Genomic DNA, 20,425 nt, shown 5'->3' on the forward strand with positions numbered 1-20,425 from the left:
TTCAGAGTCACTGTAGGTGATCTGATAAGATTATGAACCAGCCAGCTGAAGAACTTATTCAGGACTTCAGGGCATAGACCTGTCAAAGCAAAGGAACTTGATCTAGTTCAAGGTTTAGATCTTGGACAGGTTTACAGTGTTAGCTTAGAGTGGGACTTTGATGATTGTTACATGCAAGAGTAACCACACTTTGCAAATGATCAAGGACAGAAATTTAGAGGTTTCTTGCTATATCGATTTTCCTGGGCAAGACTTGTGATGAGTGAGCAGGTGATGGGGTCAATATGCTGCTATGTCTAGTCTTGGTATGCCTCTCCTTTTATGGGTCCCAAGGGGTTGCATCATTTGATGGATCTGGTTTTTCCTATATGAGTTTGATATGTCCATGTATCCATGTGCTTCTGATTAATTTGATAAGTGGGTGATCATTCTTACTAGCATGGTGATTTATCAGTTCATACCTTGCAGTTGTTTCTGGCAGATGGTGGTGATTTTCTTATATAAACAAGGTGTGGAATCATTCCACCTCAGTCCTTAAACTCAAAATGGAATGACTTAAAGCAAACTAGTGCTTTGCAAAATGTAATAACAAAAGTTTAGGCACAGTCTGAAAACTGTGCACATCCTGCTTTCCACACTTTCATTAAAATTTTTTCCTATTTATTTCTAGGTATCTTGCAATAACTTAAATTCACATACACTACTTCCTTACCTCCATTCACTCTCATGAAACTCCTCCTCTTTTATTTTCTTTCTAGTTAATGGTTTTTTTTTTTTTATTGTTGGTACTATTGTTAAATGCTGACCCCACAACTTCTGCAATAGGTGGCACATAGTTTCATAGCTGTCCAAGTAGACACTAGAAATTTATCATGAAGTTATACATCTGTTGCTGACATTAGGACCACTCCAGGTTCCCCAGTAAGTGTGGCCAAAAGAAATTGGGACACTTCATAATCACGGAGTACAAATCCTGGAGCTAGGAAATACATCTCAACCAAGCAACAGTAAATCTCACTGCATACACAACTGTTCCACTTGAGCCCTAAAGTTCTCCAAATCAAATACTCAAGGAGACAAAAGCTCCAAATCTAAAACAAGGACCCAAGAAGGAATAGAGAGGGACCTCAGGTTGAACCACTTCTATGAACATAGCATAAAGAAAAGTTCTAAAAATATAAGTACCCACAAAATGACACATATAGAAAAGAGGTAAGAAATTCATCCCAATTGATTCTCAAGTCCAAGTCCTCGCAAATCATGAAGAAACAGGCAAATATCTCCCCCAAATTCACAATTCCGTAATAAAGATCCTACTGATAATGATGTGGACAAAATCCCAGAGAAGGATTATAAAAATATGATGAACTAAAAAAAGATATAAGGAAGGAATTAAGAGAGAAAAATACAGGAGATGATGAAAGACTCCTTTAATAAAGAAATAGAAACAATGAAAAGACACCAAGCAGAACTCCTAGAAATCAAAGAAATAATTAAATTAAAATTTCATCACTAATAGATTGGACTACATAGTGCATAGAAAACAGAACTTCAGTCCTGGAAGATAGTGTGTATAATCTTGAGTACACAGAATCAAATAAAGGGGAAAATTATAGAACGTGCAGAATACACAAAAACTCTGGAAGAACATTAAAAGGCCAAATTTGAATCAGTGAGTTTAAGAGAGAGCCTACAGAATGGGAGCACATTTTTACTACATGTACATCAGAGCACTAATCTCTAGGATATATAAAGAACTCAAAAAATGTAATACCATAAAACCAAATAACCCAATCAATAAATGGGCCAATGAACTGAACAGACACTTCTCAGAAGATGATATACAATCAATCAACAAATATATGAAAAAAATGTTTCTCTAGCAATTAGAGAAATGCAAATCAAAACTACTCTAAGATTTCATCTCACTATAGTCGGAATGGCAGCTATTAAGAATACAAACAACAATAAGTGTTGGCGAGGACGTGTGGGGTAAAAGGCACACTCATACATTGCTGGTGGAACTGCAAATTGGTATAACCAGACTGGAAAGCAGTATGAAGATTCCTTAGAAAACTGGGAATGGAATTGCCATTTGACCCAGCTATTCTACTTCTCGGTTTATACCCAAAGGACTTAAAAACAGCATACTACAGTGAAGCAGCCACATCAATGTTTACAGCAACTCAATTCACAATAGATAAATTGTGGCACCAACCTAGATGCCCTTCAGTAGATGAATGGGTAAAGAAACTATGGTGTGTATACACACACACACACACACTCTCTCTCTCTCTCTCTCTCTCTCTCTCTCTCTCTCTCAATGGAATATTACTCAGCATTAAAAGAGAATAAAACTATGACATTTGCAGGTAAATGGAGGAAGTTGGTGCTAAGGAAAATAAGCCAATTCCAAATAACCCAAAGGTCAGATGTTTTCTCTGATAATGTGGATGCTGATGCGTAATGGGGGTGGGAAGGGGAGCATGGGAGGAATGGAGGAACTTTAGATGGGGCAAAGAGGAGGGAGGGAGCATGGGGGTAAGAAAGAAGGTGGAATGAGATGGACATTACTACCTCAATTACATGTATGAAGACATGAGTGGTGTGACTCTCCTTTGTGTACAACCAGAGACATGAAAAATTGTATTCTTTATGTGTACTATGAGTTGAAATGCATTCAGCTGTCATGTATAACAAATTACAGTAAATAAATAAATTTAAAATTTAGAATAAAAATTCTTCCAAGCCACAAGAAATTCTGATAGTGACCAGGCCAGTTCTTAACACCTTCAGGGCCTAGAGTAAGAGTACAAATATGGTGACATAAACTCTATGTTTAAATACTTAATTTAAAGTCAAATATCTGTTAAAAGTGAGTTTATGACCATTCTTTTATCATGAAAATATTTCTTTCTCATGCTTAAAGTGGTTTTATGTGAGATGTGAAAAATTATATTTCTGTGTTGAAAGTCATCAATATATAAAAACAACCCCAATCTCTAATTTCATGTGTATAGAAAATTAGAAAAAATTTCCATAGATAAGGCATGTATAACTTATATTTATGTTGAGTCTCTATAACTTATTTTCCCTTCATTCCCATATTCATTAGGCTGTTATACTTAAGATTTCCACATCCTTTTGAATGTTATTGATAGCAATGCCAAATTGTACCACCTTTCTTGAGTCATTAAAATTTCAATTTGGAGAAAGTGCTCTGCAGAATCAGAAGCAACAACAAGCAGATTTTGAAGTGAACTACAAATGAATCAAAATGATGTCAGTATATGAGAAAAACACAATCATAGAAAAATGCATGAAATATTTAATCCCATCATATATATACATTTGCATTACTCATGATTTTTCTCTTTGAAATTAATATCCACCTCATACAGTTAGTCTTTCTTTCATTGCTCATTGGAACATTTCAGTGTTAGAACATTAAAAGGAAAACAAACAAATCTGAGAATCATTGAGATAGAAGAGAAAATGGATATATAGACTAAAGCTAAAAAGAACATTTTTAATGAGATAGTTACAGAAAAATTCCCATATCAGAAATGAGTCTCCTCCTCTTTTACTGTGTTGAAATTATTCAGATTGCCATGTCTGTTGGCTTACTTTTAGTTCTTAATTAGACATTAGTATTTCATACTATCTTAAAACATTTTCTTCCATTTGTTTTTATCATCCTTCTTTTTTCCCAATTCTTTATTATGATGGGCTGTACCTCCTGAACAACTCTAAAAGTTTTATTTTTTTATGATGCCACATTTTAAAATTTAATACTTGAATAATGGTAGGATAAAATAATTAAATCTGTCTACAGTCTTTTTTTTTGTACCAGGGATTGAACTCAGAGGCACTCAAGTGCTAAGCCACATCCCCAGCCCTATTTTGTAATTTATTTAGAGAAAGGGACTCAGTTGCTTTGTACCTCGCCTTTGCTGAGGCTTCCTTTGAACTCGCAGTCCTCCTGCCTCAGCCCTTGGAGCTGCTGGGATTACTGGTGTGCCACAGTGCCCAGCTTGTCTACAGTCTTAATCTTCAGTATAATTTATCTGTAGTATGAAGCAGAAAGAGATGTTTTGTTAGTATTATTATACTATGCAAAATAACTTTAAACTTTAAATATATTTTTTAAATTTATTTTTTAAAGTGCTTATAAATTTGAAATTACTAAAAAGTGTGAGATGATTGCATTAGAAACATAAATTGCTGTAGTGTGGCTTTTCATTGTCTTAACCACCCCATCCTAAATTGTGGCAGCTAAATTAGTTCTAAAAAGAGAAAAAGTGGAGCCCAAGAGGTGAGACTGGTCTTAACATAGTCTCTAGCTTCTGAAAGTTTCTGTTTTAAGTTTCTGGGTCTGTTTTAGTGTTGGAAATTAGTCAAAGTAAGTTTAAAAGTAAATATTAATAATATTTGTCACCTTGTCTTCAATTTTAATTTGCTAGGGCAGTAGTTCGAGTTTCTGTGCACTGGGTGTTAGGTTGTAGGGAATACCAAGATGAACAAGAACTTTAGTACTTTACCTAGGATCTTTATATTCAAGTAGAGGCGCAAGCAATTGTTTTAAGTGCCTGGCACACATTAACTACTTTCAGTGCAAAGTAGTGATCATTGTGAAGAAAATGTGATTTGTAAGTATAGTGGAAGTAGGGTTCATTTATTCCAGTAAAAAGGGGGTCATGACTAAACCGAGATGATGTTTGAGCTTTGATTTGAAATACATGTCATGGCTTATTCAGAAAGGCCAGAGAAGAGGTGAAATAAAAGGAAAAGAAACAGATTAAGATTGGAGTAGATTGTGAAAGGCATTGAATACAATTCTTAGTGATTTCTCTATTTTTTTCATGGCATTGTGGTTTCATGAATATTTTTTCTTACATAGTTGTGAGATAATTCAATCAAAAAAATTTTTTTTAAAGTAATTCTAATGGTAGTTGAAGTAGAGGGGAATACATTATAGGCAAAATTATCAGTTCTATGGAATATTTCTGGCTTCCAGCCTTTCAGGCAGATGATAGGATTATACTTTTTTAACATTTGACATTAGCCTCACCACGATCGTGCTTTGACCAATGGATTGTGATTGGAAATTAACAGGTCATTTTTATTGGAAGCTATAATGAGCAATGTGTGTCTTACCTGTGTGGCAATCAATAAAGCATGGACATTGAACCTCTTTTAATTGAGTCTTTGAGTGAGTGCCGCAGTCTGGCTGGGCACAATTCAGGAGCCACTTGTCAAAAGAAACTAACTTTATTTTTAGAACCACACACGCCAAACAAAACAGCTCCTCAGGAAAAAACCCTCAGAGCCCAACTGCCACCACCAGCTTCCCACAAGCCTCTCACACCAACACCAGCCTCTCCACCTCCCCAACATAACCTGTAAGGTTTAAGGCAGAGTCAGAAATCATGATTTTATGTGAAAAACCCTAGGGATTTTTTTGTTGTTGTTGTTTAAGATGCACAGTGTAGGCCAAATTGAACACATGTGCAGCAAGCCTATATATGTATTGTCTGTAAGTTATCAGGGTGGGTTTTTTGGCATTACTGAAGATTGAATCCAAGGCATCATGCATACTAGGCAAGTGCTTTATCACTGAGCTATATCCCCAGCCCTTTTATTTGTTTGTTTTCTTGTGGTGCTAGGGATTGAACCCAGGGCTTTATGGATGTGAAACAAGCACTCTACCAACTGAGCTATATCCCCAGCGCTTTTTAAATTTTATTTAATTTATTTATTTATTTTTTAGTTGTAGTTGGACATAATACCTTTTTAAAAATTTATTTGCATATATATGGTGTTGAGGATTGAACCCAGGGCCTTGCCTGCGCTAGGCGACAAGTGCTTACTACTGAGCCATAACCCCAGCCTTTTATTTTGAACAAGGTCTTCCTAAATTGCCAGGCTGGCCTCCAATTTGTGATCCTCCTGCCTTAGCCTCCTGAGGAGCTAGTATTATAGATGTATGCCAACACACCTGACTTCAGTTATGTTTTAAGTGGCCAAAATATAGAACTTTATAGTCTATGATGTAAATATTATATCTCAAGATACAAAAATATGGGAGAAATACTGTGGGAGAATGATGAGAAATGGCTTTCTGAATGTGATGAGATAAAACATTTTAAGGAATTATTTTAATGGCTACATTTAAAAAATAATACCATGAATCAAATATGACAATTTCTTTGGTATAACCCTTATATCTCATAGTAAATGGGTTTTATGTATATTAACTATTATCCATTATTGTAGTTTCTTATTGTTAGATCTTGGGGTAGAAATGTTTCAGTTATTTGTCTTAGTTTTAGCCCATTGTTTTGAAGAAAGTAGTAATTTAACATGAGAAAAATTACTGGAGTAAATGAAAAAATAATACTGTTTTCATGGATTAATATTCTTACTGCCACCTATCAGTTCTTTTCAGTTAATAATAAATTTAATGTAGTTCCAATAAAAATATCAACCAGAATTTCATGGAATTGAACTACTTTAAAAATTCATATAGGAGGACTGGGTTGTGGCTCAGTGGTAGAGTGCTTGCCTAGCATGTGTGAGGCACTGGGTTTGATTCCCCAGCACCACATTAAAAAAACAAACAAAATAAAGGTATTAAAAAAATCATATAGGCAAAAAAAAGTCCCCCAAACAGCAAAGAAATTCCCAAAAGAAAAAAGAAATTTGCTTTGATTTCAAAGTAAATTTTAATGTTGTGTGATTTGAGTAGTGTTATATTGTTAGAGACATGTAGATCTATATGATTGAATAGAAAGTCCAGAAATAAACCCATGCATATGTGGAATTTGATTTATCATATAGGTGGGATTAAAACTTAACTAATAAAGAACTAGGGGTATAGCTCATTAGTAGAACACTTGCCTTGAATGTACAAGGCCCTAAGTGGGATCCCCTAACTCTGCAACCAAGTCAAATGAATCAATCAGTAAATGAAGTTTAGTGGTGAAGGAAATGGCCTATTTATTAAATGTTGCTGAAGTAAGTAGCTTTCAATATGGGGAAGGCTAGAATCAGATCTCATATGTTATGCTATCCACAAAAATGTATACCAAATGGGGTAAACATCTCCCTATGAAATCAAACTTTACAAATGTGGAAGATATATATACCCATTAGGATGGTTACTACCAACAAAACAAAACAAACGTTGATAAGGATTAGAGAAATTGAAAACCTTGTGCATTGATAGTGTGTCGGTGTAAAAGAACTATTGCAGAAAAAAGTATAATGTTTACTCAGAAGATTAAACATAGAATTACTGTGTGATCCAACATTTCTAGTTCTGGATGTAGGTCCAGAAGATTTGAGAGCAGAGACTCCTCCAGCATTTGTACATTATGTTTCCTCAGCAACATTATTCATGATAGCCAAAAGGTGCATGCCACCCAAATGCTCATCCGTGGATGAATAAATAAATAAAATGTGGCATATATGTATAATGAAATAGTATTCAGCTTTGATAGAATGAAATTTGGACACAAGCTGCAACATGAGTAAATCTAGAAGATATTATGCTAAGTGAAATGAGCTAAACATAGAAGGACAAGTATTGCATGTTTCTGTGAAAGTACCTAGAACAGGCAGATTAAAAGAGATATAAAGTAGTATGGTAGTTGCAAGGGTCTGGAGGGAGGAGAGAATGGGGATTTTAATAGATACAGAATTTTAGAAGTTTTGGAAATAGATTAGTGGTGAGAGTTGCACAATAATGTGAACATACCTAATGCCATTGAACTGTCACTTTAAAAATAGGTTGAAATGGTAAATTTATGTTGCATTTTTTACCAAAAGAAAGAATAAAAATTCAGTTACCATATCTTTAAAATGAATTTAATAATACTTTCCTTACATGGTCTTTAGGATTAATTAAACTAATGTCAATATGTCAAGCACACACTATAGATACTCTTCCCTACTCCAATTTTGTTTGAAGAAAATTCTTTGTCTTTATGACTTCAGGATAGAAAGCATAACTCAAAAGATTCATAATTTGACTTGTATTAGTAATATAAGAATAAGACAAAAAAAACAACATAGAAAAAGAATGTGAAATGATAAGAACAGCCAATGGGAATATGAAAAGATACTCAGCATCACTATGTATCAGGGTAATAAAAGCTTAAAACAATTACTAGATTTGTGTGTGTGTTGCGTGTGCTCACATACCTGAGATTGTACCCAGAGGTGCTTCCCACTGAGCCACATCGCCCAGCCCTTTTTATTTTTTATTTTGAAACAGGGTCTTGCTAAGTTGCTTAGGGCCTCACTAAGTGGCTGTGCTGGCCCTAAACTTGGGATCCTCCTGCCTCAGCCTCCTGAGTTGCTGGGGTTACAAGAGTGCACTATCATGTCTGGCTTAGATCTTTTTTTTTTTTTTTTTTTTTTTTTAAGTCTGTGGTATTATGTGAAATGACAGTTTAGGTAAGCAAGAATTCTCGTGTAATCTTTTTTTCTTATGGGAAGATGTTTATGTAGGAGTAAGAGGAATTAGTTAAGGATTGTAGCTCAGTGCTTAGAACATTACCTAGCAATGAATAGATAATAAATAAATGTTAAAAGAACACATGTGGGAATATGAATGATTAAAATCACTTTGGAGAGCAATTTGACAACATTTATAATACCCAGACATCTATGATGGAGGAGTCCTATTTATTTACTTTGGAGAAACTCATGGATTATTAGGAAACGTGTTTAAGGATACTTGTTATAACATTTTTTGAATTTTCAAAAATTGCAGAATTCTTAAATAACTCTGGTAAAATGTGTGATGCAATGTTACACAGCAATGAAAATGAATTGCAATATGTATAATAGACCATGTAAACATAAAGAGAAAAATTCAGGTTGTAAAACTATATATACAGTGTAAAGCATTAATATAAATTTTAAAAACACAAAGTAACACTTTTTTCAAGGGCACATAACTCTTGAGTAAACATACAGGGTCTAGAGGAGCACTGTCCAAGTTTCTGCAGTGATGGAAACATTCTGTATCTGTACTACCAATACCATTGGCCACATTAACCACTTGAAATGTGACTGGAGCAGCTAAAGAACTGAGATTTCTATTAATTTAACCCACATGAACCTATTGAGGCCATGTCGATAATAGTTAGTAGAATTGAAGAACTGAATTTTAAAATTTAATTTCATTTTAAATAGTCACATTTAGCTACCACACATTGTGGCTACCATAGTGTACAGCACAGGTATAGGTCCACACCAAATTCATGAGCAGGGAGGCAGGCATAAGGGCTTCAACTTGATGTGTATAATTATTTACATAAACAGAAAACTAAAGCAAAAGAGCCAGTCATAGGGTAATACTAAATGGTGTTAAATAAAGTTTTTTTCTGTACATTTTTTTCCCTTTCTGTGCCATACTGGGAATTGAACCTAGGGCATTGCACAAGCTGTGCAAGTGCTCTACCACCAAGCTACGTCTGCAGCACTTAAGAAATTTTTATTTTAAAATGGGGTCTCATGAAATTGTCCATTTTTAAAGAACAATTTTTAACATTTTTAAAGAACCTGGGTAATCTGGAGATGAGACAAAGGAAGCCAAGAATAAACAGATACAAGCAGCTAGTACAGTGGGTTTTTTTTTTTTTTTTTTTGAGATAAGATCTCCCCTAAGTTGTCCAGGCTGGCCTTGCATTTGCAGTCCTTTTGCCTCAGACTCCCAAGTAGCTGGGATTACAGGTGTGTGGCACTGTGCAAAAGTTTGGTGCCAGAACATGAAAATGAGCAAGTCTTTATAAAAGGCTTTTATGACTTAGTTTTATATATATATATATATATATATATATACACACACACATACATATATATATATATATACACACATACATATATATATATATATATATATATACACACTGAGGGATGTTTTTGTTTACCTTTTTTTTAATCTTTTTTTTTTTTTTTGTCTGATGTGGCCATTTTCCTTTGCTTTAGAAACAAAAAATGCAAGAATGCTTTTAGTAGTTTTTCTTTTGCTACTCTTGTTTGGGTGATAATGACTTTTTATGAAGCAGAGTTTCTAGTCATTCTATTCATATACTTTATAAGGTCAGGTCAAAAGTAAGCTAATTAGAGAATTGTCTTTCAGGTTGCCATTTGTAGTCTGCATAGGTACGTTTTGTAAAAAATGTGGTGCTCTTGAGATGCCTCAAATCTGTTTTTAAGGGTTCTCAAATCTTATATGAGTTCTTAAATGAGAAACAAAATCCTGTTGGATGCATTTTTGTTAGTCTGTATCATTTTACTTGAATATTCTAGTTGTGACAGGTCTTTCAAGGGAAACTTGTGAATGTTAAATTTCAAATTTGATATGAAATTATAATAAATGATTTTTTTCTAGTTCTTTAGGAACATAAGAGAGTGGTGATATATTTTTAATTACAATGAGACTCTTCAAGAATTAATCATATTCTGATGAAATAAAATCAAATTATAAGGAAGAGTGAAATGGTTAAGGTATTTTAAATTTGAAGTGAAGGCTCTGAGAAAATCTATGACTTCTGGTTGTTTCTGGTAGAAAGAATATGTAGGGTGGTCAATAAGGGAAGATCCTGTATTTAACATAGGAAAGTAGGACATTGAAACTTAATATTCCCAATGTATGGGTGTAATGATCCTAAATTATCCAGGCTGTGTCCTTTTCTTTTCCTACCCTCCATTTTTAAAATTTGTTCTCTATAGTTATACATAGAATGTATTTTGGCAGTTTATACATACATAGAGTATAACCTATTTAGGATCCCACTCTTGTGGTTGTACATGATGTGGAGTTACCCTAGTTGTGTATACAAATTCAGGGGTAGGAAAGTTATGATTGGTTAATTCTACTGTCTTTCCTCTTCCCCTTCCTCCTCCCTTCTCTTTGTTTCCCTTTGTCTAATCCAGTGAATTTCTACTATTCCTCTCCCCATCCTCCCTTGTTTTGGGTTAGCATCTGTAAATCAGAGAGAACAGTTGGTCTTTGGATTTTGGGGATTGACTTATTTCACTTAGGACAATAGCCTCCAGTTCCATTCATTTACCAGCAAATGTCATAATTTTATTCTTCTTTGTAGCTGAGTAAGATTCCACTGTATGTATACACCACATTTTCTTTATCCATTCATCTGTTGAAGGACACCTAGGTTGTTTCCATAGCTTGGCTATTGGAAGTTGAGCTGGTATAAACGTGTGGCTTCATCACTGGTATGTTATTTTTAAGTCCTTGGGTTTTATACCTTAGAAGTCAATAACATGCCTTCTAATTTTTCAGTTCATATTACCATTTAGATAGTTGTCTTTATATTAAACCCATTTAAAACTTGGACATAGAAGACTGGAGTTCTTTTGCCATAACACACATTCAAGGTGCTTCTTTGTGAGATGCTGGGTCAAGTGCCCTAGAAGCATGCCACCAGAGCTGGGCAGAGGTCTCTACAGGGCAGCCTCCCATTGCTTCTTTTCAGACTGTTGGCTTTGATTTCACAGGCTATTCCCTGCAAAAAACTGAATGCCCATGAAGGACAGAATGGGAAGGTTTAGAGACAATGAAAAGTAAATTAATGATTATGATAGGTTTACTTTTCTCTTGCTTGTTGTCCCTTTTTTAATTGGCATATATTTTTACTGGCATACATTCTTACCTGCCTATGATAGGCAGGTAATCCCTATTTATTAATTCCCTAATCCTTAGGGTTGAAAACATTAGAGTTTGAAAAATTAGAAGTGAAATGCTTATCAAAAGTATATAATGGGGGCTGGGGATATAGTGCAGTAGGTAGAGTACTTGCCTTGCATGCATAAGGCCCTGGGTTCAATCCCCAGTACCACCAAAAAAAAAAAAAAATATATATATATACACACACACACACACACACACACACACACACACACACACACATATAATAGGGCAAGGGTGTGGCTCAGTGGTAGATTGTTCAGTTGATATGCATGATTATTTGGGTTTGAACCCTACCATCACCAACAGCAGCAAAACCAAAAAATAGTAGAATTAACAAAACCTAATTTTGGAAAAGTGCCCATTTTGTTTTATAGAAAGGTGATGTTTCTTATATATCATGGAAGACTACTTATTTCATTTCCTTGTAGAATATATTTCTGTAACCATAATATAGCTTACTATAAGGAGATGGTTTACTTTAGTTTGTACCAGGTTCCACTGTTGGGTTAGTATCCCTTTCCCATCTGCAGATTCTAGTACTATACACATTTTCTGATTCCTATCTTGTAAGCTAAATGTGGTCTTTGAATATTTAGCCCAGTTTTTGTATAAGGCTCTTCCTTGAAGGCTTTCAATTTGATATGAGAATTTTCATTGTGTAGGGAGACAGCTGAATAGGGGATTCCATGGCCAGTGGGATCTAGAGCAAATGTTTGGATTTATAAAGAGAACTCATATATTTTGAAAATTGTGCAAAGGTTACACTTTAGGACTTCATAGAAGGGGGTAGGGTAACCAGAGTTGAGCCAATGAACTAATGCTGTGTGCCTTCCGTGTTCTAATATGAAGTGTTTATATATTTAGTATTCTTATATAATTCTCATAATAATCCTGACATAGGTAGGAATAATTATTACCGTATTATAGGGTTGAGTCAAGAAGTGGAACTAGAGTTGGAAACAAGTCTTTGTGATAGGAAAACCTATTTTATTTACCTCAACATTTCCTCAGCTAGATAAACTTTGTAGTATTTGCCTCACGAATCGATAAAACATGAATAATCTTGAAATTTTTATTGAAAATGTAGATGAAGAATAAGATGCTTGTTTTTTAAATGTTTAGGAAACATAAACTATTTAAGAGGGTTATTTTTTTTATTCTGACATGAAATACCTGGTCCATGTTTTAAGAATATTTAAGAAATGAGTAAATATTTCATTCATTTTATTCCCTGTAATAATTTATATCGACATTGATAAAGGCAGATGTTACAAACAGTACAACCTTTAAGGAAAGGTTTACATTTATGAATCCTTAAAATATCTTTCTTACTATTCAGAAACAGATTAGTGCTGTAAACAGATCAGTACTCTAATTGCCAAAATACATTGTTTCACTAGAAAAATTATTTTGAGAAAGAGGCTTCTCTTATTAAGCTAATTTCACTGACCCGTCTTGTTGTACCTTGACTTGTAATAATGAAAAAAGAGGTACAGAGAGCTGTTTTATTTGAATAGTAGACTTGCCAATTAGCCATCAAGTGCTTCCATCTGTGAAATTGTTGATCAGATGGGTTAGCTGGGATGTTTCCAGACTAGGGCATCATAAATGGCACTTGAAAACTGTCACTTTGATGATGAGGTTTCAAGTATTACACTGCTTGATGCTGTGGAACCTTTTTTTTCCTTTTGCAGTACCATGTTTTTTTAGAACATACTGATCCCACTTATGAATTCTGTGGCATCAAGAGAACTTGGGAGACCTGCCACTGATGTAAAGTTCTGTTTAATCTGCTGCTCTGGGTTTAAACCAGAGTGGTAACAGCTTCTCTCATGGCTTCAAAGTAATGTTGGTTGGTAATCTGACTGGCACCGGCAGGCAGTGCTCATTCATTGCCTGTGAGCTGTGGAGCTGGCACACTTTGGAGAGTCTCTTTACACATTCTCATTAATACAAACTCATTTTCAAATGTCTCACTCCTTCATATAAATGTATAGTAGGGGCTGGGGATGTGGCTCTGTGGTAGAACACTTGCCTAGCATGTGTGAAGCTCTGGGTTCAGTCCCCAGTGCTGCCCCAAAAGTGTAGTATCCTAAGGCTACATAAGTGTTGAGATGTCTACATATAGCACTTGTGTGAAATGATCTTGGCATCTCTTCTATACATTTTTAAATAATTTATATTATTATTGCTAGTTATTACATTTTAAACCTGTTTTCTAATAGCTTTAAGATATAAATTTCTGTAATTTTTTTTTTTCTTGTAGTTCTGGGATTGAACCCAGGACCTTCTGTGTGCTAGGCAAGTACTCACTCTACCACTGGTCTACAACCCAATCCCTTGTAGATAATTTTTAGGTATCTTTTCCCACTGTAACCTGCTTAACCTTATTACATGTTGTAGGAACTTTTTTTCCTTAGTAACTTGACTTCCTTAAATGTCCTTGGATATGATTGGATTACTAGAGTCTCTGAATGACATTCCTCTGTGGTAGGTTTCTTTGGGCTTTTCTTCTTTTCCCATTAGCTCATATTCTTGAAATTTGGGCAGACTTCCTGGTTACTAGTCTGTGTGGGAACAAATTCATGATCCTTGTCACTTTGTGGACATAAGTTTGGCCTTCTGTTTGACCTGACACAGATCTCTGACCTGCCAGAATCACTGTGAAAGGCAGTATGTATGATGAAAAGGCCAGGGCTCTGGTGCTAGGCTAGATGTAAACAGTAGTAAGACAGATCGAAAAGAAAATGAGATTGCAGTGTAAATGTGAAGGTAAACAGATAGGCTGGGATCTTGCTCCTGTTCTACCATAGTAGGTTTTCATGTTAACATTATTCTCAGACCATTTAACCTTCCCAAGTGAACAATCTCCTAGTGAGAGAAAAATATCAATTCAAATGTAATTTGAGCTTGTCTGGTAACTGTTTTGTTCTGGAAAGTTTGCTTTGTTCAGGAAAGTTGTCCCCAGTCCTCAGCAAAAATATTGTAATTAGATAACATTGAAGCAACAGGTTTCCTTTTATAATAAGGAAGTTTAGGCATATAACAAGTAACTTATTTTATTATAAGATTTGAAAAACTACAACATTTGGGGAAAATGTGGCTTCAGAGCAAAACTGAAACTTTTTTTTTTCTTTTTAAGTGTTCCTCTGTAAAACTTAAATGGACATGTAAGAAAAAAGAAAAATAGATGTGATTTGTTCAAGGAAGAATAGGACATTCCCCAATGTCTTTGACTACTGTCACTCTCATTCTTTCTAAGCATGTTTTTTTCTGATGTGTTTTTCTGTTCCTTTTCCCTTAATGCCTCAGAAGTATGAACTGTTTCGTATTTTGTATGGAATTCCAAACACTATTGTGAGTAAATGAATACTTTGAAGTTCAGGTAGTGTTCAGCTGTTTTTCTAGAAAGTTTTGGAGAAATGATTCTGTCCCCTGACTTCTACTATATCTCAGAATTTCTGAGCTTTCTACGCTTCTAATTAACATAAATCAGGTGAGGTTTTTTTGTTGTTGAGAAACAAATATGACGTGTTACAGAGTTTGGAAGTTATAAACAAGTATATGTAGAATACTAAATGTACTTGGATTCTGTTCTCTTCTCTGGAAATAACACAACCTCTGTTAAGAGTTTGTTTTTGTCCTTGTAAAGCTATTCTATGTCAGTGGTCTGAGGGAACCTTCAGCGAAGATGTAAATGTGTTGTTTTATCTAGCTGCTCAAAATGGTAGCCATTAGCCACATGTGACTATAAAGTCCTTGAAATTTGGCTGGTGTGACTGAAGAACTAAATGTTTAAACTTTATTTAATTATAGAATAATTGATGTTTAATGTGACCACTGGATGCTGTATTTTACAGTACAGTATACAATATTACTTCATAGTGTATCTTAGTAATTTCACCCATATATATATAGCTTATTTTTGAAATGATGGCTTACATTTCTACTTCATCAAGGAACTGTTAATAAACTCTTAAGTTATTTCTTATCTTTTGATTTATAATGTTGTAGTAAGTGTTTCTTTGAAAACATTCTTTCACTTGCATATTCCAGAGAGTAAATTTCTGGAAGTGTAATTTTTGTGTTTGATCAGAATAGGTTTAGCTTGATGGGGTAGAAAAAGTACTGGTTTGAATTTAAACTTCTCCACTTAACCTTGGTCACATAGAATACTTTGGTTAACTACTTTGAGCTTCTTCGTTTATAAAATAATTTCAATAGTGTGTTAGTTTGTTTTTTGTCACTATGACCAAAATACCTGACAAGAAAACTTAGAGGAGGAAGTTTATTTTGGGCTCATGATTTCGGAGGTTCAGTTCATGATCTGCCTACACCATTGCAGGTGAGGCAGAGCATCCTGGTGGAAGGACATGAGCAAGGAACACTGCTCTGCTTCTGTGGGGAATGGGTTGACTGGGGAATGGGAAGGTGATCCCTGCTCCAAACCCCATTAAACCACCTCCTCCAGCATGTCCCACCTGTCTATAATTACCACCCAGTTATTCCATTCAAACTAGGATGGACTGATTAGGTTATGATTCTCATAACCATTTCACCTCTGACTATTCCTATACTAAAACAGAAGGTTTTTATACACCTCATATCCAAACAATGACAAATGTATCCACTTTGCAATATTATGTTATTAGAAGTAGTGTATGTGATGGACCTCTCATGGTGCTAGGAGCTCAACTTAGAAGAGATAAGAATTGCTTCACTGTATCTTATTTTAATGATAATGAGGGTTAGAGGCTATTTAATGTTGACTTGTGACTGAACCTACAGAATAACTTTAGTTAGTTCTATTTAGGTTTATAATTATAGATCTTTCCACCTTTTATTCATTTGACTTCTCTGAATTACATATAGCCATCTGTAAATTATTTTCCATATGTTAATTTCAAGTTTTTGTGTACCAGCTGACAAAACTATACTTTCAAGTTCTGAATGGTACCATGGTGCCTAGCTTAAATGACTATTCTTAGTTCATGGCAATGGTCTCAGAACTGCCAATGTAAATGACTTTGAGCAGTAAGTAATATTTTGCAAAGTGTATAAACAGTAAAATACATTTGTAATGATTGAAATGATGTTTTGTAGCAGAAAGGGAATTGAACTGTGAATCAGGAGACACAAGTTCTAGTTCTAAATGTGCCTCAACCTGTAGTTTGTACAAGTTATTTATCTACATTTATTTCTATATATGTGTTTAAATCATCTACTTAATGGTTATAGGATAAATGAAAAATGGTGAGACATTCTAAAAGTGTTTTTTAAACCATAGTACTACTCAGAAGGTCGTTTAATCTAAAAGATTGTGATCTCTAAGCACACAGCATCATGGTGAGTTGTAGAGCCTAACTGAAGTATCCCTAACTGGATTTGTCTTTTGTAATTTTTAAATTGTATTATTATTGTTATTAATACTGGGGATTGAACTCAGGAATGTTTAACCACTGAGCCCTTTTCATATGTGAATATACGTGTGTGTGTGTGTGTGTGTGTGTGTGTGTGTGTGTAAATATGAGACAGGGTTTTTGCTTAGTTGCTTAGGGCCTTGCTAAGTTGCTGAGGCTGATTTCAAACTTGTAATCCTCCGCCTCAACCTCCTGAGTCGCTGGGATTACAGGCCTGTGCTACCATGCCTGACTAAATTTGTCTTTTTGACCAGAATTTTTCTTTTTCTTTTTTTTTTAATATTTATTTTTTAGTTGTATTTGGGTACCATATCTTTATTTTATTGATTTATTTTTATGTGATTCTGAGGATCAAACCCAGGGCCTCTCACATGCTAGGCAAGCACACAACCTCAGCCCTTGACCAGAATTTTTCTCAAAGAATTCTTGGAACTATCTTTGGAATTATAACTTATAAGCAATGAAATTTTAGAAACTTCTCTCTCTCTCTCTTTCTCTCTGAGTGTGTGTGTGTGAGAGAGAGAGAGAACACAGGTTTCTATAATCCAGTCACCTTATAGATAGGACCAAGAGATTTTTGTTTGAAATCTAAAAAAAAAAAAAATGCTCTTAAAATTTTTTTAACTTGGCATTTCTGAATGCATGCTGCATTTTATTTACTCTATATAAAGCCTTTTCTCCCATTGTTTAATGTTTGTAAAAACATTTATTTTGTAATTCCTATATTTAATAATGATCATAAGAGATACTGAAAGTATTAAATTTACAGTATTTTTTGAGTTATAAGAATTTGTAGGAATATTTTGTTTTTAATAGTTGTATTAAAATATAACTGACAAATAGTACACTATACATATTGTAAGTATGTAATTTCATAAGTTTTAATGTACAGTTAGGCCTCTGTATCTGTGAGTTCCATTTTCATGTATGTTCCCGACTACAGAACAAAAAAAATTTGGAAAAAATTATGTCTTTAATGATTTTTTAATCTTTTTTTATTACATTCCCTAAACAATATAATATAATGACTATATAGCATTTACATTTTACTAGTATAAGTAATCTAGGATGGGTTTAATTTACACAAGAGAATGTGCCTAGGTTATACGCAAAATACTATGCCATTTTATGTAAGGAATTTGGGCATGTGCTGATTTGGTTAAGAGAAGGCAGTTCTAGAACCTATCCCCCACGGATATTGAGACAAATGTATGCACTTATGAAATTATCACTACACTCAAGACAATGAATTATTCATCTTCAAAATTTATTGTGCTCCTTTGTAATACATTTCTTTGCATTCCTCCCTCCCAACTGATCTGCTGGCACTGTTCATTAGTTTGCATTTTCTAGAATGTTAGTAAATGGAAACATATGGTAGATACTCTTTACCTGGCTTTCATTGCTATGCAGATGGTCCCCGATTTACAATGGTTCAATTTAGGAGTTTTCCACTCTACCTTGGACATTTATGATAGGCATTCAGTTGAAACCATACTGCAGATTTAGAATTTTGCTTTTTAAATTTTTCTGGAGCTAGCAATATGTAGTATGATACTGTCCTGAGCTGCTGAACAGTGGCAGTGACCAGCAACTCCCAGTGAATCTCATCATCATGAGTGTAAACACAAGGGCAGATAATGGATACTCCATAGTATACTGTGTTGTTAAGTACTGGTCTTTGGTAGGTTGATATATTAAATTCATTTTCTTTTTCGTAAGTTTTTTATTTTTGGTTGACACAATAATTGTACATACTTATGGGGTATAATGTGATGTTTTATCTTGGGAAATGGTCATATAGGGGTAATAAACATATTAATCACATTAACATTTATCATTTCTTACTGGTGAATACATTTCAAAATCTTCCTTTAGCTATATATACATTATATACGTTATTGTTAACTGTAGTCATCCTACTGTGCAAGGGAACACCAGGATTTATTTTTCCTATAACTGTAACATTTCACCTGTTAACCATTCTCTCCCCAGCCTCCCTCTTATCTCCATCCTTCCCTTCCCTTTCTCTTCTCTCCCCAGACTTTGGTAACCACTGTTTTGCTCTCTACTTTTCAGAGATCAGTTTAGCTTTCACATGTAAATGAGATCATGTGGTATTTATCTTTCTCTTCTTGTCTTATTTCACATAATACACTATCTTCCATGTTTGTACATATTGTTGCATGACTGAATAATTCTCTCTTGTGTATATGTACTACTAGATTTTCTTTTACCATTCATCCACTGATGATACTTAGGTTGATTCCAAATTGTCTTAGTCCTTTTTTGTTGCTGTTACAAAATACCTGGTTGATTAATAAAGAAAAAGGGAGTATTTAGCTTACAGTTCTAGAGGTCCAAGAGCATGGTACCAGCTGCTGCACTTTTAGTGAAGGCCTTACATCAGATGGTATCACATGGTGGAATTGTGTGCAAGAGTGGAAGTGGTTATGTGTCAGAGAGCCATGTGTCTGAGAGATATTGAGAGGAGGTATCAAGGTGGCTGGCTGTATAACAATTCACTTTCAGGGTAACCAGTTGAGTCAGTGAGACCTTATATTGCAGCCCCCATGACCTAATTATCTCTTAAAGATCTCACCACCTTTCAATATTACATCAGGGATCCAGCTTCCAGCATTTGAACCTTTGAGGATAAACTGTTCAACTATAGCACATATCTTGGTTATTGTGAATAGTACTGCAGTAAACACCAGAATACAGATAACTCTTCAACAAACTGATGTTGTATATTCCCATTGGTGGAAATGTCAATGTTTATGACTTAACAATATTTTCAATTTACAATGAATTTAATAAAAAATAATCCTCATTGTAGTCAAAGAACATTTGTACTTACGTTGAGACTCTCTTCTAAGTGTATATCAATAGTTCATTCCTTTTTATTACTGATGACTACTTTCATTGGATGGATACACTAGACTTTGTCTATCCATTCACTTTTTCATGGATATATAGTATTTTCTGGTTTTTTATTATTACAGATAAAGCTGCTGTGAATATTGTGTACTTGTCTTTGTACAGATATTTGCTTTCATTTCTCTTTGTAAGCAACTAGAATTGGAGTGACTGGGTCAGTAGTAGGTATATATTTGACTTCTTTAAAAACTGCTAAATTGGGCTGGGGATGTAGCTCACTTCCCTGGCATATAAGAGGTCTCCAGGTTCAATTGCCAACACTGGAGGGAAAATAACTACTAAATTATTTTCTAAAGTGATTGTACCAGTATATATTCCCAATAGTAGTACGTGAAAGCTC

At 34.5% G+C, this 20,425-nt stretch overlaps 1 protein-coding gene across 5 annotated transcripts in view; it reads left to right on the forward strand.

The window, feature by feature from the left end:
- Psmd14 (proteasome 26S subunit, non-ATPase 14) overlaps positions 1 to 20,425 on the forward strand; it is a 107,803-nt gene that overhangs the window by 15,652 nt on the left and 71,726 nt on the right. For 3 of the 5 annotated variants that reach the window (XM_078017479.1, XM_021729868.3, XM_078017478.1), the window contains one exon: positions 15,038 to 15,082. The exons of 1 other annotated variant lie outside the window; for it this stretch is intronic. In XM_078017479.1, the coding sequence (XP_077873605.1) occupies positions 15,038 to 15,082 (45 nt within the window). Of the gene's footprint in view, positions 1 to 15,037; positions 15,083 to 17,050; positions 17,072 to 20,425 lie in introns of those variants that run through there. One more of the 5 variants, XM_078017480.1, reaches the window with a different exon arrangement.

This window comes from Ictidomys tridecemlineatus, chromosome 7, assembly GCF_052094955.1.
Source record: "Ictidomys tridecemlineatus isolate mIctTri1 chromosome 7, mIctTri1.hap1, whole genome shotgun sequence".
NCBI lineage: Eukaryota > Metazoa > Chordata > Mammalia > Rodentia > Sciuridae > Ictidomys > Ictidomys tridecemlineatus.